We start from the raw sequence: 18,355 nt of genomic DNA, 5'->3' as shown, positions 1-18,355 counted from the left end.
GTTTTGTTATTCACTTGTATTTCATGTCAGTTTCAGATCCTGATATTAAAAGAAAAAGTGAATTATAGTTTCAAGCACTATTTTTTTTAAAATTAATTTTTAAACATGTAGATTGCGTGTGCAGGTATATACAATAAACTAAATTATTATTGCATATTTTTATTCAATTATGAGAACTTGTGCTCTGTTTGTGCTCACAATATAACGGAAGTTAATTTTGCAAATGTCTGAAATGTCTATGGATTTAAGAAAGGAAGTGCAAGTTTTGCGTCATATCATGGCTGCCATAAAGCTTGATCTTGGTTGCTTTTCTTACGAAAGAGTGCTTGGTTTTCTTTGAAAGTGGTGATCTCTGTCAATTTGTCTTTTATTTACATGTCGACATGCTTTGTTCGGTAAAGTTCGTGTAAATTGATATTAGTAGTGATAAAACGATAATGTATTCAATTTAGAAGGTGCAATATACTGCCAAAACAAAATGAACGACGGGGATTGGATATGTAGCGATCCGAATTGTGGGAATATAAATTTTGCGCGGCGAAATTCTTGCTACCGTTGCAATAAGGAAAGACCAAATGCAGCAAAACCTTTTAAAAAGAAACTGGGTACTGAAATTGGAAAGTCAGCTGCCGAGAAATCCCGCGGACTTTTTAATGCCGACGACTGGCAGTGCAACAAATGCGCTAATGTCAATTGGGCCCGGCGTCAGACTTGTAATGTTTGTAATGCGCCGAAGTTTGGAGAGGTAAGTACATTATTATGTATTATAATTATAAGTTTATTCTCATTTTATTCAAGTTTTACATACACTCATTTTAACTTAATTTCAGGTTGAAGCCCGTACTGGTTACGGGGGAGGCTACAATGAACGAGGTGTAGTCGAGTATCGAAGAAGAGAATCGTCTTCAGACGACGAATATGACGAATTTGGGAGAAAGAAGCGAAAAACGAAGGCAAATTCAGAAGAAAAGGTATGGATGTTTTTAAATTTTGTTTATTTAAAAATTGACATTAACAACTTTAATGGTAAGAAATTTTAATTTTCTAACAGTGTAAACATAAACCGCTGATTCTATTGTATACATATTTAAAAAAAATGGCAGATAATGGAATTTGAAGCTAAGAAGACTTATGTTAACTACTAAGTGAAATAAATTTTGAAGCACATCATTATTAAAGTGGAGATAATTTTTCCTGCCTTCAGGTTGGCATCACTGAAGGACCTGTAAACAAAAAGTTGCCATCAACGATGCTGCAGAAGGAAATAAATATGGACATTGTTATGCCGGTACCTGTTTCAAATATATCATTACCAATCAACAATATTCCTGACAAAGTAAATGGCAGTCTAAGTGATGGTTCAGTATGCGACCTTCCTCCACTCAACAAAATGGCATTAAAACGAAGTCAATTTCAAAATCATCCTAATTTTTACCGTCGAGAATTAAACATTCCACCTTACAAGAGTAATGGGATTCAACGCAAACGTTTTTCCAGTATTGGTGATAAAGATCACACAGGATCTTCAGGCTATGACACTAGTTCAAAGAAAAGTAGGAATGAAAGTAGTGTTTCACCAGCTTTAAAGTCTTATAATCCAGTCATGGAAAATAGAGTTTCATCTACTAATAATGATGTGGTCTACAAGTTCACCGGTTCAAATCCAGCTGAAGATTTTGAAGTGATTTATACAGTTGAAGAAAGAGTTAAAGCAGCTGCATTTGCTATAGTTTATAACAACTGTAAAATAAGTACAGACAAGTTTGAATCATTGTATGACAAACCAGCACCAGATTTTAAGACAATTTTTGCTTGGAGACAAAGACTTCTAACAACTGGATGTTTGGTTGATTCACATTTAGAGATACCTAAAAAGGACACAGAGAGACCTTTTAACAACCAAGCTGTTACGCCTAATCCTCCTAGAAACAAGATATCACACAAACTTCCTAATCCTGATGAAATTGCCATAATATCAGACAGTGATGAAGACTGTTCTAAAAATCCAGAGATGAATAATCAAGGTATCTTTGATAGACAAAAAAGTGTTAGCACAGATACTTTACTTATCAGTGGTATTGATAATGAAACAAGAGCTGCTGGTGGTTCTGTTAGTACTGTAGATGAAAGACTGTCACAAGGTAGAAGTCACTCAGCATCAACACATCATAGAACAAGATCCAGTTCCTGTGATAGTCAAGATTCTAACTATCCTGAATCGGAATTGGAACAACTCAATTCAAAAACTTTAAATACGAGAAATACCTCTTCTGTAAAATCAAATAATACAAGGCAGTCAATTTGTGATTCCGATTCAGAATCAATTTCATATAATAGTGATGAAGTAGACTTTCGGTCACGTATTTTCGGCGATGGAAGGAAAGTAAAGAGAAAGGTAAAAAAACGTGCTATTCCTTCTAACGATGTTAATTCCTATATACCTGCAGAAAATCCATCATTTCAAGGATATAGTACTCTGAAATTAAAAGAGCAGTCGCCGTTAGTGACTGGAAACATTTACATGTCCAATTTTCAAAATATGGGTACAAATCAAAGAACTCAAGATACACATACACTGGACACTGATGGCTACTCCAGTGAATATGTTCCTACAAAGCTGGGTGTAAAGGCCAAAAATAATTATCAAGATTTTAAAAATAATGTAAAGAAAAGGGGATTCTGGGCGAAGGGGAATGCAAACTCATTTTCAAATGCAACAAAAAAATCTAATAAAGAACTTAAAGATATTTTTGTTGAAAAACCAACTAAGGACTACTTTGATTCCCAAGAATATACACTGCTTCCAGGCTTAGAAAATCGAGTTGAAGATTTTACCAAAGATGAAATTGATAGTTGTGATATAGCAGACCAATACATGCCATTTGATAAGCCAGTTGAAATAGCTTCAAATGTTTTGAAAGCAACTGAACATTCGTCTCGCGTTTTTGACATTGTACAATCGAATACGGCTGTAAAAAATAGAAGTATAATGGACATTTTTGGCAATAACGAACAGGAACGAAAAAGTCCTGAGAAAAACAATGATGTTGATCATTTGGATAGTGTCAGAAAAAAGTATGAAACAGAGTGGGATGAGGATGATGACGCTCTTTATAAAAATTCTGACACAGTTGATATGTTGCTTGAGAGTTCAAATAGTAAGCGTACACCATCACCACCTAACATTGGATCAATACGAGCTGAGAGTCCAATGACAAATATGTTATATGGTACAAGTTCAGATGTCCAAAAAGGTTTAACTGAAACTAATTTATTAAACGAAGATATAATAACCGATAAACGCGATATGTTATTAGGCTTACTGAAAGACTTGCAAGAAAATGATGACAAATTAAATACTGGTGATATATCATGTTCACCTATAACTTCAATTTTAATGAAAAGAGAATCAAATGAAAATATTAATAAACCACAGATTATGAAAGCTAATTCCATTATAAATAAACCAGAAATCATTCCAATAGAACAATGTGAAATGAAGTGTGTCACAGGAGAAAAGAAAGAAAAATTATTGCCACCAGCAGTACCTGAAATAAAACCTAAGGTTGTAAGTCCTTCCAAAAGAGTACATGTATTGGAATCAATAACTATTAAAGCAGATAGTCGAAAAGATATAATTGGTATCCAGGATAATTTAGAATTGAATCAAAAAAGCATAGAAAAACTTGACCTACCAAATAGATCACCAATGAAACAATCAATAGAAAACCCACCTCAAGGGGCAATTATTAATGATATTAATAAATCTCAAACACTACAAAACAATATGCCGTTTGACCTTTCAAATATATTATCAAATATAAATACAAATACACTTTTACTTGCTCTTCAAAATTTGCAACAAATATCTCAACAACCAAGTGATAATATAAATCAAACAGCTAGTTACCAGGATAATGTTAATAACAATGAACAAAGCACATTAGAAACAATCAATTTAACTAATGATGAAGAATGGGAGAAAGAATCAAATCAAGATGAAAGCATAGAAAGAGAATTAGAAAAGTTAGATGGAAACACTGGCGATACTCCTTTTTTAAGTGATATTTTTGATCCGGGTCCAGTGACACTGCATCCGAATGTTAACAAAAAACTAAACATTAATCTTAAAAATGACGTTAAGAAAAATCAAACGGCACATTTAAATGAAAACGCGCCAGTGATAGGGAATTTTAAAAGCTTTGCATTGCCAAAACCGATTTTGTTAAATAGATTGAAATTGACAGTCAAACAGCCAGAGAAGAGTGTGAAGGCTGGTGACGGGAAAAGAGTCAAACGAAAGAAAAAGGTTTGTATGAAACATATTGAAGAGTATGGAGATATATTATTTGTAACGTGTCATGCTATCAATCTAGAACATAAATATGATTAAGAGCGTTTACAATATTTACACCTGAATGTGTTTTTTCCAAATTTATCAGTCCACTAAACTTACATATTCAAGATTCATTCCATTCATAATTAATTTTTAATCTCTTTTTTCTGACTTTGCACTCAACAAATATTAAAATGTTATTTAAATTTTAACTGGTGTCACTAAACAAATATGCTTTATTATATTATTATATATAATTTAATTTTTATTTACTTTTTAATTTTATGAGTGGTCGGTCGATATTAGTCGATTCAGAATGTTTTTAGTTTTAAAGTTGATTTCATATCCTATTAAAATATATTCTTTAATCTGATAGAGACAAAAAACTATTTGCTCAGTGAAGTTTGTTTATCAACCCTTTGAAAGTCACTATTAATATATTATTATTCAATAGTTTCGGTAAATTATTTAAAATGTAGTCAAGATATGATATAATATATAAGTCTATAAATGAATAGACTTGAGCATCGGCGATTTTGATAAACGCTCCTAACCTTTTATTTAATTTCAAATTAACTTTAGAAATATTTTTGAAGATAAATAATATAATTGTGTTTTTTTATGATAGCATGAAGTTTAAAAATATGTCTTTATTTTGAAAAATATTTGGGAAAATATTGTAAAGTTTCATTTGTTACAGACTAAGCCATCTGGTTCTCAAGAGGGTGAGGCTGGGGAGGAAGACGATGAAGAAGAGTCTGGAGATGAAGCTGATCTCTCTAAGTATGATCTATGGGGCAGCGATGGGGAACAGGGCAACTCTTCTAAAATGGGTTAGCGGTGTTGATTTTGAAATGTACTTAGTATTTTTTGGGTATAAAAACTATTAAAAGTAATAAATAAGGCTCATATTGTCCCGAATAGATCATTAACTATCAATTACTCATATTTCAGCTAATGATGATAAACAAAAAGACGACGACAGTCCTAAGGACGATAGCTCAAATACCATAGATAAAAATGGAAGAACAGAAACAAAAAGTAAAAAAAGGTAAGCTGTCATGAAATGATTCAGGACCGTACTATGGTGATAATTTTTTTTTTTTGTGCTAAAATGAATATATTGTCGTTCCAGATCTAGAAGTTCGTCATCATCGTCCACTTCTTCATCGAGTTCAAGTTCTAGTCACAGTTCTACGCAAACGCCTAAAAATAAGTAAGTATATGAAATGATAAAATTTACTATTTTTTCGGCTGTTGCTAATGTCTTACTTCATTAGTATTTTAATGGTAACACCAAAAGATTATTATAAAAAAAAACAATCTTTACTAGTGTGTTTCTACATCAATCAGTTGATTACTGGTATTTATCTAGCGTGAAAATAAATAATTTATTTATTTACAACAAAATATTAATGCTTAAATCATTTAAACTCTAAGAAAGGTTCTAAGAAATTATATTCCTTCTCTAATTATTAATATTGCAATAACTTAAATTATTAATGAAGAATCGGTTTTTCCTCATTTTCAGTCATTTGTATCTTTAATTAAAGATAAAATATGTCTTCAAATCTCGATGCGAACGAATAACAATAACCACGCTAATAATAAAGCACAGAGAAAACTTAGGGTTTTTTATATTTGTAAGATATTTATGTATTTTTATGAAATACTTAAATCGATAGTTGTTCGTTATTGCAGATTCGATGACTTTAATCTAAACAGTGAGCGGGAGTCGCAGCACGGTTCGCCGAAAGGCCGTAAGTCGCGGTCGAGGTCTCGATCGCCACGATCTCGTTCGACGAGCATCCCCTCCCGAAGAAAGTCACGCGACAGCCGCTCGGGTGGTGAAACCAGGTGTGTGTTTTTACATGTCGTGTACCAGAAATAAGTATATAGTTGTAAATCTCATGTGACATACAATTACAAGAGTGGAGGCAAATTGTCACAAACAAACAAATCTTAATAACAAAACATCCATCCTTTTCATTATAAGTTAAAAAATAATACTAATAATAGTTATATTATAGCTCGTGAGAGCCATCTATGATTGACATATAGGTTTTCAAGTTAATTAGTGTTTAAAGTAATTTTGATCTGCAGAGTCAATGTACTAAGTTTCCTATAATTTTTTGTTAATGATTTTTTTCATTTTCGAAATGGCCTTTACTTCGTGACCGGTTGACAAGCCGAGTCCTGAGACTCAGCAGAAACAAAGAAAAGAAAACGTCTCTGTTCAATAACACATGTCTATTAAAATACTAGATTTTATAAATTAAAAAAAATCAAATTTTATATTTAAGTAGTTTCTGCCCGCAGCTTCGCCCGCGTGTGTGTTTAGAAGATTTAAGTACCCTATGTATTAATATTTATATAAAAATTGCTATGTCCATTGTGCCTTAATGATAATATTTATTAAATAAAGGAAATAATTAATTTAATTAACTTCGTTAATAGGAGTCATGACACCTCCCGCGAGAAGGAGAGAATTCGCGATCATGACCGACGGGACAGGTCGCGCGGTTCCCGTGAACGGAAGGAACGTCGATACAGCCGGGATGGTTCTAGCAATCACTACAGTGCCAGGGGAAGACATCGCTAGATACCACACATTTGAGCAATAACTATCAACTCGTTAACAGCGTGATGCCTCTCGAAGTGTTTTTGACTTTAAACGAATGGTTGCTGGATTAACTATTTATCAAAACCTATAATACATTTATAATATATTATCTAGAATCTGTTACGCAGTAAGCGTATTATAGACCATTGTGTTTTATATAAAGTGGTAACATTGTCCTATGCATTTTATTTTGTAACTATTAATCTAGTGAGAGATTTCTCTTACTTAATAGACATAAACATTCATAGTAAGTTTATATATTATGAATTAATATTTGTTTGTATAATTACGAAAACTCAAGTCTTATATATATATATATATAAGGTATTTTGTATAGATGTTAAAAAAAATATCAATAGCACATCTCTCCGTAGTTGTAAAAAATTAAGCTTGGACATTATTTAGCATTTATGATCCGATAAATGTAAAGTGAAATGGTTTCAACTTTTTTCCTGTTTCAATTAATAACTCAAAAGTGTCAACTTGTGATCTTTATTTTTTTTTTCAATTTGTAAATATTAGGTATCATAATGGCTTTGGTATAAATAAGACCTAAGCAAATTACATATTTTCCATTAAGAATTACTTTTGGACATTGGAAAATGATTCTGTTATCATTTAGTGACTATGTAACTATCGATATTTTATAAGAATAAAAAGGTAAATTGATTTACCAATAAACATGAAACGATATTTTGAATTTTTATTTTGACTTAGTTATAAAAACTTAGTTTTTTTTTTAATTTACATAAGAAAAACATTCGAAAAATATTAATCTCCATCCATACAGTGACACTCATGCTGCTGATGCTGGTGCTGCAAAAGAGTTACCTTTTTGTAATATAGAAGTTTGTATAATTTGCATTATAGAAGTTTTATATTTATATTATATTATAGTTTATGTTATATTATTTTGAACGCAACTTAAGTGGAGTAGGGGAGAGCGGATCTACTTGAGTCAGTGCTTTTATAACTATATCATATTATGTTACACTTTTTCTTAACAATAATAATTCCTTGTAAATAAAAAAATAATATGTCAATGGCATTAACTAATAATTTTCTAACACACTAACTCTCCAGTTATTTAACATAGCATGGTATATATATTCATAAAAAACTACTGCTTGAAAGATTATTTGAAAATGAACAAAGTTCATGCATACTGCAGTTATAGGCCTCTGCGGTGTTTTCGGTTGGTCGATCTTTTTAGGCTTTGATGTGCATGAAGTGTCAATCACGCCACCTGTACAAAAAAAATATATTACGCCATTACGTAATTAAATTAATTATTAAGTTAAATAAATCATTCTCACCAGAGCCAACATTTGCTCCCTCGACTGTGCTTACTTTATACATCTGTGAAAAATGAAAATAGTGACCTAGAATGTATCAATTAAGTAAGTGTTCTACATAGAATTAATTAATTATTTTATCTTAGAATATATCTATATATTTATAGAATAGGAAGGCGGACGAGCATATGGGCCACCTGATGGAAAGAGGTCACCAACGCCCATAGACATTGGCATTGAAAGAAATGTTGACCATCGCTTACATTAGCAATGCACCACCAACCTTGGAAAATAAAATGTTATGTCCCTTGCGCCTGTAATTACACTGTATTCACCCTTCAAACCGGAAAACAACAATACCAAGTACTGCTGTTTTGCGGAAGAATAACTGATGAGTGGGTGGTACCTACCCAGACGAGCTTGCACAAAGCTCTACCACCAATAATTTGATTAATACTTATTTCATTAATAACATTTACCCTGCCATCATCACCGGCAGCGAGTGCCGAGGACAGCGGCACGACGTCTGGTCCCCACTGCTTCATGAAGTGTCCAAGACGTGCGACTCGTTGCATAGCCGTTGTTACAGTGTGTGAGCCACCGCAGTATCGGTTACATATGTGTTTTCCCGTATCCGACCTGGATACGAATTCGCAAATGATAAAAAGTTGGGAATAAAGTATAATAATCCTGAAAAATATAATTTATTTTTGTTTTAGAATTTTTTGGTGTTAAGCAATCAACTAACAGCTAACTAAAGTTAATTTTGTTGCATATTCAACATATATATATATTATAAATTAGCTTACCTAATTTTTTGTGGCGCTTTCTGTTGAGACATCTGCTTGTCGATGTTCTCCCAGTCATGTAGATTTCGCTGCGGTACGTTTGTTGCTTGCGTCTTACGTATTGCATCTATATGTGTATATATATATATATATATATATGTATATATATATATGTATATATATATATACATATATATATACATATATATATATATATACATATATATATATGTATATATATATATATACATATATATATATATGTATATATATATATATATATACATATATATATTTAGTTAATATATATATATATATATATATATATATACATATATACATATATATATTTAGTTAATATATATATATATATATATATATATATATATATATATGTATATATATATATATTTAGTTAAAATTGATTTTTTATCGTCTTGAGTTCTACGTTGTTATAAAAGTTCTAGTTGTAATGTAACTTGTAATGTAATGCAGCAAATACGACTCGTCCATAGAAATCCTTGTAGGCTTTCAAATCTTTTAAGTTAAAACTACTCGATAAAGTAACATAGAATATTTTTTATTTGCAAAATTGAATTACCTAATTCATAGCTGAGATATGGTTTCATAGAAATATTAGCTTGCAGTGGCCTTAAGACGGGGACAGTCGTAGGCGGTTCCGTAGGCATAACTGCATTGGCATCACAGGATATGCAGTTAACATCCCTGTTATGTCAAGTTCGAAATTATAATACCTATCACTAAAATATTTTCTATACTCTCAACGATACTATATATATCTATAAAGACGAGATTGCTTAGTGATAATCCGAAGCGAAAAGATCAAGACATAAATGACAGGAGGCCTTTACCCAAAGGTTCAGTTCCTATGGCCGATTAGTGTACAGTACTTATAATTTATGTTAAATAGTTACACTATAAAAATAATAATGTAAAATAGATTTGTAATTCATCCAATACGTCATGAGTGGCAGTCTAACATTGTTAGTAATATACCTAAGTAGGCGACGTTTTGTCCCAGCTGCTTCAACTTCACGTCGCAATGAAGCCATTTGCTTGAGGTTATCCTGCAGTTGGCGTAATTTGTTGTTGAAGAAATCTTTTACCGGAGACAATTCCATCTTGTCGAGTTTCATTTCTATCTCTCTTTGAATGTCGTCTAGAGCTTGTTGCCATAATGCCTCCTGACCAACCCAAAAAAATAACATTGATTAAGACATTTAGTTAACCCATAGTGATGTTAATGTTCCTGTAACGTTATTGTATAATATAGACAGTAAAGTCGGGCTGACATGCGAAAACTTGATGCCTCTCGATCATTATTAAGCCCAGCTGCCAGAAATTGGGTCATATTTCACCCAAGTACAATCAATCATACAATCTATTCTTTTTTAATTTTAATATAGTATGAAAATAGCTTTAGCACAGAACAGACAAAACTATAATAAATCTATGTTGTGTTTTGATTTGTCCCATTTAATTTTTTTTTATATATTTATGGTTACTGTGTAATATATGTTGTCGTGGACTTTTCTGTAGACTATTTGTTGTTGTCTCTCATACAAAGTTTTTGTTAAACTGTTACAATTTTGGCATCATTTGCTTGGAAAGCATCTGGACAGTGTTCTCTTCGACTGTGTTGATAATAAGCTATATATAAAAAATATGCAACTTATAAAAATATTATGTCCGTACGGAAATAATAAACATTGCATAGCACAATATGTATTGTAAGAATAGGGGAAAATAAAAAAACTGATCAACCTCGAGAGCCTACTCTTCAAGGAAATTTTTTAGACACTAATGTAAATCCAAAATTACTATCTAAGTTTACAAAGTCAAGTAAAGACTACAAAAGTTTCCGCTATATACATAATATAGATTATGTTTATAGCGGAAAAGATAAATAAAAACTAAACTAAGCATTTTTAAATTTATGATAAATCTAAACTAATAGTAGAAAACATGAGTATTTCAAAACTTACTTGCATGTTAAGTTTTCCAAGCGCATGTTCTAGACCCCGTGAGAAGTCGTCACAGGCTAGTTCGAATTGGTCATGGGACACTTTACGCGCTAACATTCGCAAATCTGCCTTATCAGCCATCGCTTCAACCATGTCTTCGCGGTCAAGTTTTATTGTTTTCAACAATTCTATCTGTTCCAACAGAACCTAGGCATAAAAAAAAACAATTATTTTAATATGTAATTTCTAAATAATCGAACCTCTTAAAATGTATTTTATTACGACATTATTTACATTCATGTGGTACTGTCGATCTTCCTTTTCAGTCGCCAGTTGAAGTGCCGTGTCGTGCACCTGTTTCAACTGTTCTTGCAATTCTTGAACCGTTTGGAAAAGTGTCAATACACCTGCAGATAAGTTATATTAATGAAGTGGAAATGTAACATCTATTTTCATTTGAATTATTCATACCTTGTAAATTCTTTGTAAGATCCGGAGACAGTTTACCAGCAGACACAATTTCTGTTAATGATGCCACTTGTTTTGATAAATACTCCAGTTGATCTTGTAACGAATTTACCTGAAATTTGTATTTAAAAAAAAATGCATTTTGAAATCTTTTATCTCATAGGTCGCTTTTAAAAATAATGATTCTCACCTGATCTTGTATCACACCATCATTTTTACCGATGCTTTCACAACATTTGTTAAGACGTTTTTCTAAATCATTTATTCTTTCAATAAGTTCAGCGATCAGGGCGTTTGACATTGGAGAAGCATGCTTAGGATATTCTGATGGTCGCCGATCTAAAAAAATAACATTAAGTTATTATTATTGCGGCTTGAAGATAAATGATCGGAACCATCTTTATCTCTGTTTTTCTGAATGCGATGTTATCAAACTTTCTTGCATGAATGTTATACTATACTTTGACAATTTTTTTGAATCGATCGACTTTATTTATAATAATCGCAATCGAATCAAGTGAACACAATTTGATAGCTAAATATCACTTATGAAAATTGTTATAAAGGGCGTGGTCTTGTTGGCTAGGTCAATGTGTCTTATTATTACATAACAAGATTAATCCAGTAACATTATTTTACCTCCAATAAACTTTAAATTTGTCGTAATTACCTGAAGACATCGGAGGCTTGCTTGCTGCGTCTGATGATTGCAATAGTGGTGACAATGCTTGCAATTGTGGTGGTGGTACTTGAGTTTGCGGTGATGGTGCTTCTAATTGTGACACTGCTTGCGATTTTGGTGGTGGTACTAATGATAAATTTCTTATTAATATAACAGAACATTAAACACTTTAACAGTATTTAAAAAAATAAAGAATACTTTATTAATAATCTTATTTTTTGAATCTAATGTAAATCGCTTTTAATATTAGACAAAAAAGAAATGAAAAAAACAACACGTGTGATTTAAAAGTAATATCATAATTTATCTCATGAAAATAATTTTATTCTAAAGTTTTCTTAATCATACCCAATCCAGTGATTTGGTCACCAACAGCGGTATATAAAGTGTTCGTCAAGTTGTCCAGATCACCCCGTAGCCGATCTATCTGTGCTTGCACAGTTGATATTTCCTTTTTGCTTGAGATGTCGCCGTCAAAAGTCATATTTTGAGGTTGTGGGGTGATTGATGACGGGACATTTGATGGAACTGCTGATGGAGCTGGAGTTAGAGCCGGAGCTGTTGACGGACGATGCAGCGCTGAAGGACTATCAAGTAATCTCAACTTTAAATTACCGTTAAATATGTAATTAATAGTATATTGTTCTTAGAAGTAAAATATTTAATAAGATATAGTTTTTCTTACGCTATAGAAGGTCTACTTTTTAATTCATCTTGCAAGCCCGTCGTTTCTGTTATGATATCTTGTACTAATGAGCTTAACTTCGCGAGGCCAGCTTCCGTTGCTTCTAATCGAGAAGATACGTTTAAGGAAGTCCACATATCAGTGATAGCTTTGAGATTAGTTTGTGACCTGTGAAAAATAAATGAAAGAACATCATTTATTTCAAATATACTGGTGGTAGAGCTTTGTGCAAGCTCGTCAGGGTAGGTACCACCCACTCATCAGATATTCTACCGCAGAACAGCAGTACTTGGTATTGTTGTGTTCCGGTTTGAAGGGTGAGTGAGCCAGTGTAATTTCAGGCACAAGGGACATAAGATCTTAGTTCCCAATGTTGGTGGCGCATTGGTGATGTAAGCGATGGTTAACATTTCTTACAATGCCAATGTCTATGAGCGTTGGTGACTTACCATCAGGTGGCCCATATGCTCGTCCGCCTTCCTATTACATAAAAAAAGTCATTATTTATATTAAAACTACTCACATAGTTCCGATTTTAGGCATTTTTTGAATGAGCTGAATGTAGCCATATGTAGCCAATGTAGCCATAACATTATATTCAATTTACCTCACTTCTTCCAATATATCTTCGTTTTTCGGTATACTCCCATACACACGATTCTTTAAATCTTCAACTGTGTTTTCGAGGGTATTAAATTTACTGATCGTGACGAGGGACAATTTCTCCGTGGAATCGATCGCTTGTAATGGTGATGCCTCGTTGGCAATTGGAGGAGAAGTCCGAGTGCGTTGTGGTCCAGACCCTAATAAAAATTTGCAAATGTGAATCCACATACCCACAAACGCATTGGAGTATCAGAGTTGAATAAGCTTCGGAACCTTCTCCATAAGCAATCCTTAGCTTAATCTTTAAAAGCTGTTATTTAACTTTTCTACTTATAAGTAGAGATGTTTCGACGATCAAAACTTAAAAGAAGCCATAATGTAAATGATTTTATTAACTTGTTAATATGGTCATACTAACCTGGTGCTTCTATCAACATTTTTCTCTCAACTGTAAAGATATATTATAATATTAATCTGAGCTTATGATACTTGCGTTATAGATATCCAGGTATTCTTTGTTTTAAGAAATTCGGGAATACATCATGTTGTATTATTATCAGGGGGTAATAATGGGATAAAATTATAAACAAAAGAAAGGCTTTATTGCCGTCCAGATCTTTAATAATATATTTTGAAACATTTGTGATTATTGAATAATCTTAAGAAATAATAAAATCATAGTTACCTACTAATATTGTTTCTTGATCGTTAGCAGGGATTTGAGCAGGGGCTGCAACGAAATTAATATTATTATACATACGTTTTATATTTAGGCCTGGGATTAGAAATCCTATGCCTCTGGAACTGATATTTGAGCCTATTTTCCGAAGCTGTTAGAAAAAAATTATATAATTTTTGGCTTTTTTTTTTTTTTTTTTATAGAATAAGAAGGTGGACGAGCATATGGGCCACCTGATGGTAAGTGGTCACCAAACGCCCTTAGACATTGGCATTCTAAGAAATGTCAACCATCGCTTATAGCCAATGCGCCACCAACCTTGGGAACTAAGATTTTATGTCCCTTGTGCCTGTAATTACACTGGCTCACTCACCCTTCAAACCGGAACACAACAATATCAAGTATTGCTGTTTTGCGGTAGAATATCTGATGAGTGGGTGGTACCTACCCAGACGAGCTTGCACAAAGCCCTACCACCAGTAAACGGCCTAGAGCCCACCCAGGCTGGGTGGGCTCTAGGCCGGTGGCTTGTAAGCCTAGGCATAAATTCAGGGCTTATTATATAGACATATTTTAAAATAGATTAGAAGCTTAAAATAACAATAATAATAATAATATCCTGGGACATTTTTCACACACGGCCATCTGCTCCCAAATTAAGCTTGTACCATGGAAACCAGACAACTGATATGCTATTTTTCTTTTGTAAATACATACTTATATAGAAAATTACACCCAGACTCAGGACAAACAGACATGTTCATGCACACAAATATCTGTCCTGGGTGGGAATCGAACCCACAACCTTCGGCGTGAAAGGCAAGCATCCACCAACCACGCCAACCGGCTCGTCAGAATCAAAAAATCTTACGTAGTTCCGTTTTCTTTGCCATTTTCGCTGCTGGATCCTGAAATTCATATTGATTATGTTACAAGTAATTAATATATTATTTACTAACTTTGGAATTATTAATTCGAAGGTGGATATATTAATGACATATATTTAATGTATTATTGCGACAAAATGCTGTCACAATACATGTTGAAGCTCGATTTAAAATAAATAACAGTCAGAACATAAAAAATATTAAAGCCAGAACACTACCGAGCTTAACAGACGGTATTGAATCTTGAATGGCTTGTCACAGATGGTTCGTTGCTCCCTGGTTTTGATTCGTAAAGGTTTAGCGTATTAAAGCATGAAAGTAATGTGACAAACGTATCACCGAATTGAACGAGAAAGAAATTAATTTTTCTACCTAGCGTTGCAATCCTACGGATATAATATGATGAATTTACTCTCGGGCTAAATGTCAATTAAATCAGCGCTATCACATATTGAATATTATTGTTTGCCTCTGCTTGACTCTGCGCGAAGGGCTTATTACATTCTAATATGAGATTTTGTAGGTGTTCTAACCGTATATCATTATGTAATTTAAAAAAATACAACCTTTTCTTGTGTATCAATAATGAATTCGCTGATTGTAACAGTATGCGCCTTAGTCCTTCCGATGGGTAGCCCGCCAGCATTTCCTCTCAGCTCTACATTCTTTCCAGTAACTCGCAGTTGCTGTGCGAGACAGTGTAGCACCGTATGCACCATGCCAAAGTCTACAACGCCTACCTGCCATTAGTCAAATTTTATATTTATTTATATATATGACATTGTTACATCCTGGAGTATAAATAAACGGCTTAGGTATGATTATATTAGGAGTAAGTAGCATATAACTATACAACTAACATTAGCAAACAGTCTAAACATCTTTTTAATATGGAATATAATAAGTATTTTAGTAGGTTAATATATATATATATATATATATATATATATATATTACATTTACAAGACTGCTATATAGTAAATGTCAAATATTAGTCGGATTTCCATGGGTTTTGTTTAATAAAATAGCATTTTTTTTTGTTTCCTTAAAATGACCTTTTAATACTTATTGAGTTTTTATTTGTAAATGAATATATTGTATATATTGAGGATTATAAGCTATTACAAGACTAATATTAATTTCTTTTATGTTAAAAGTCAATAATGAATCGTAATTTGAAGGCTTTGCCCTTTGGCATTTTCTTATCTCATAAATAAGGATGTGAAGATCAAAAGGGTTGAGGGCGCTTAGCAATACTATTCATCTTATTGATAATGATTTTCTGAAATTCTGAGTCCAATTGAACCTTAGTGATCAATAGATTCACTTACAAAATTACTTACCTTTAATAGTTAGTACCGTGGTTATAACGTTTGTATTATTTTATATACGTATTAGTTTATTAAGTATGAGTATATTCAGTAAAGAAATGACTACGAGAGCAAGGAATTACTACTTACGAGATTAATTTGTCTCAAACGACTATCAACGCACAGTTGTTTCATTAACAACTGAGTCTAGAAAGTTTAAATTTAGAACGTAGGTTTATTTTATAAAGTAAGCATCCGCTAAGAATTTTCAGACTTTTTGGAATGGACGGTGTAACTTTGTATGAAAGTTTTTGTTCTCTGTTAAAAACATATACGAAGTCTAGCTAGTACTAATAATCAATGTTTTTTTTTTAATTCGACAAGATTATTTGTACCGTCGGCACGTACGTTAAAGTTTCTGCCTTAGAACTACACTACTAAAGCTGGCGCGTGATACGTATCGAATGATTGTTTACGAATAAATAAATAAATGATTATCGGGCATTTGTACATTATTGATCTGTAGGTATAATATATATTATCTTCATTAGTTACGTCTTTTTATCTAGGAAATAGACAGAATTTTTTTCCGTAAAATAGATATTTTACGAGATTGTTCGGAACCTTGATAAGGACAAACGCATAAAATTACAGGATTTACGGAAAAATGTTATGACACACAGGGCAACAGCTATTATTTCAAAAAGCGACGCTACTCTTTTTCATTTTAATATAACAGAAGCATGAATCCATCATAATATTAAATATAGTAGATACCTACTATCTAACTGCATTAAATTTTTTAATCCACAGGTCAAGGTATTGTGCCACATATAAATAGTATGTAGGTATTTTAACGTGAACATTGTCAATTTTTGTACATTTTTATTTATTTAAGTATGTATATACGATATACGAATTTTACTGCGCCATAGATTTGCACAAAAAAGTCAATATAGTCTACTAAAAAAAGGGGAAATTTCGAACAAGCGCGATACTAATTCAATTTATTTTTTCGCATGGTGTGTGTATTGGATCAAGGATTATTTATTTAAAACGAGACTGTCTGTATTAGTCCAGCCATTGGTAGCTTTATCTGGATAGCCTTTTTTGAACTACAAATAAGTAATTCGTGTTTTGTGTAAAGATTTTTTTCAGCTTTGAAACTAACAAAACTGTTAAAAGACAATTTCTCATAGACAATATTTAATACGTAGCTTTAATAATTCAACGATATAACGGTCGCCTTGCGATGTAAGTCGTAGGTTCGATTCCGAGCCCATGGATTTATCCGTACGAAAGTTTTAAAATCGCTCGCTTATTTGGTAAATAGGAACGTCATTCCTTTAAAATAGTCATCGCTAAAATTAATAATAATTTTTGACAAGAATATTATAATATTATAATTATAATTAATCTTAAGTCTTCGAAGACTCACTCAGTCATTTCTTAATATTACATAAAGTTTATTCAGTTTTTGAATTATATTTCTAAATGATAGCTTACCTCCGGCGAACCTATCGCGAGATCAATCATATCCCCAATGTTAAGTAACACAGCCGTTTCATCTGAAAGAAAAAAAAATAATGAAATTGACACACTTGGAAAAAGCATTGTAAACATGATAAAAATGCGAATACCCAGAGCTATAAAAATTAATTTTGAAAATTAGTATGCAAATTTTTGTACTTTTCGTTAATTCGTAGACTATTTTATGATGTAATTTGACTTACCCGCCATATTGAAAATTCAATTATTTTCTTAATACTCTTTCATTTAAATCAAACTGCAAACAACTAAAATATTTATAAAATAATGAAGTAAAAAATATTATTAAACATGTTTTGCAATGTTTACGAAAAGTTGTTGACATAATATATTTTTTTTAAACAATTAATAACGTATAAAAGAAAAGAGATTTTACTATTAATGTCTATGTAGCTAAACTTACGTTACTTTAAAAATATGGAATATACATTCATATATACGCAATAAATGTTATTATTTATGA

At 32.1% G+C, this 18,355-nt stretch overlaps 2 protein-coding genes across 5 annotated transcripts; one reads left to right on the top strand and one right to left on the bottom strand.

Annotated features, from left to right (window-relative positions):
• Positions 1-283: 283 nt before the first annotated feature.
• LOC126774288 (uncharacterized) lies at positions 284-7,646 on the top strand. 2 transcript variants are annotated; one of them, XM_050495748.1, is made up of 8 exons: positions 284-745; positions 831-971; positions 1,205-4,309; positions 5,037-5,169; positions 5,291-5,387; positions 5,472-5,552; positions 6,038-6,193; positions 6,794-7,646. In XM_050495748.1, exons 1-8 carry the CDS (start codon positions 479-481, stop codon positions 6,936-6,938), a joined length of 4,125 nt encoding a protein of 1,374 aa, XP_050351705.1. In that variant the 5' UTR covers positions 284-478; the 3' UTR covers positions 6,939-7,646. The 2 variants fall into 2 exon arrangements, with proteins under 2 accessions (XP_050351705.1, XP_050351697.1); XM_050495740.1 differs by having other exon boundaries at positions 6,038-6,199; positions 6,797-7,646.
• A 3-nt stretch (positions 7,647-7,649) lies between these two features.
• On the bottom strand, positions 7,650-18,211 carry LOC126774434 (uncharacterized). 3 transcript variants are annotated; one of them, XM_050495966.1, is made up of 21 exons: positions 18,078-18,211; positions 17,851-17,912; positions 15,601-15,774; positions 15,019-15,055; positions 14,154-14,198; positions 13,887-13,916; positions 13,470-13,665; positions 12,863-13,030; positions 12,526-12,764; positions 12,166-12,303; positions 11,686-11,834; positions 11,499-11,607; positions 11,322-11,434; positions 11,049-11,234; positions 10,060-10,247; positions 9,644-9,768; positions 9,064-9,169; positions 8,734-8,893; positions 8,276-8,318; positions 8,126-8,205; positions 7,650-7,775 (listed from the first exon to the last, which is right to left on the bottom strand). In XM_050495966.1, the coding sequence occupies exons 1-21, from the start codon at positions 18,082-18,084 to the stop codon at positions 7,731-7,733; spliced, it is 2,400 nt and encodes a 799-aa protein (XP_050351923.1). In that variant the 5' UTR covers positions 18,085-18,211; the 3' UTR covers positions 7,650-7,730. The 3 variants fall into 3 exon arrangements, with proteins under 3 accessions (XP_050351923.1, XP_050351940.1, XP_050351931.1); XM_050495983.1 differs by having other exon boundaries at positions 15,601-15,770; positions 18,078-18,108; XM_050495974.1 differs by lacking the exon at positions 18,078-18,211 and having other exon boundaries at positions 15,601-15,761; positions 17,851-17,899.
• Between the last annotated feature and the right edge of the window lie 144 nt (positions 18,212-18,355).

Source organism: Nymphalis io, chromosome 2 (assembly GCF_905147045.1).
Source record: "Nymphalis io chromosome 2, ilAglIoxx1.1, whole genome shotgun sequence".
NCBI classification, from domain to species: Eukaryota; Metazoa; Arthropoda; class Insecta; order Lepidoptera; family Nymphalidae; genus Nymphalis; species Nymphalis io.
Note: the sequence above shows the minus strand (reverse complement) of the source record. Positions and strands in the feature narration are given on the sequence as shown.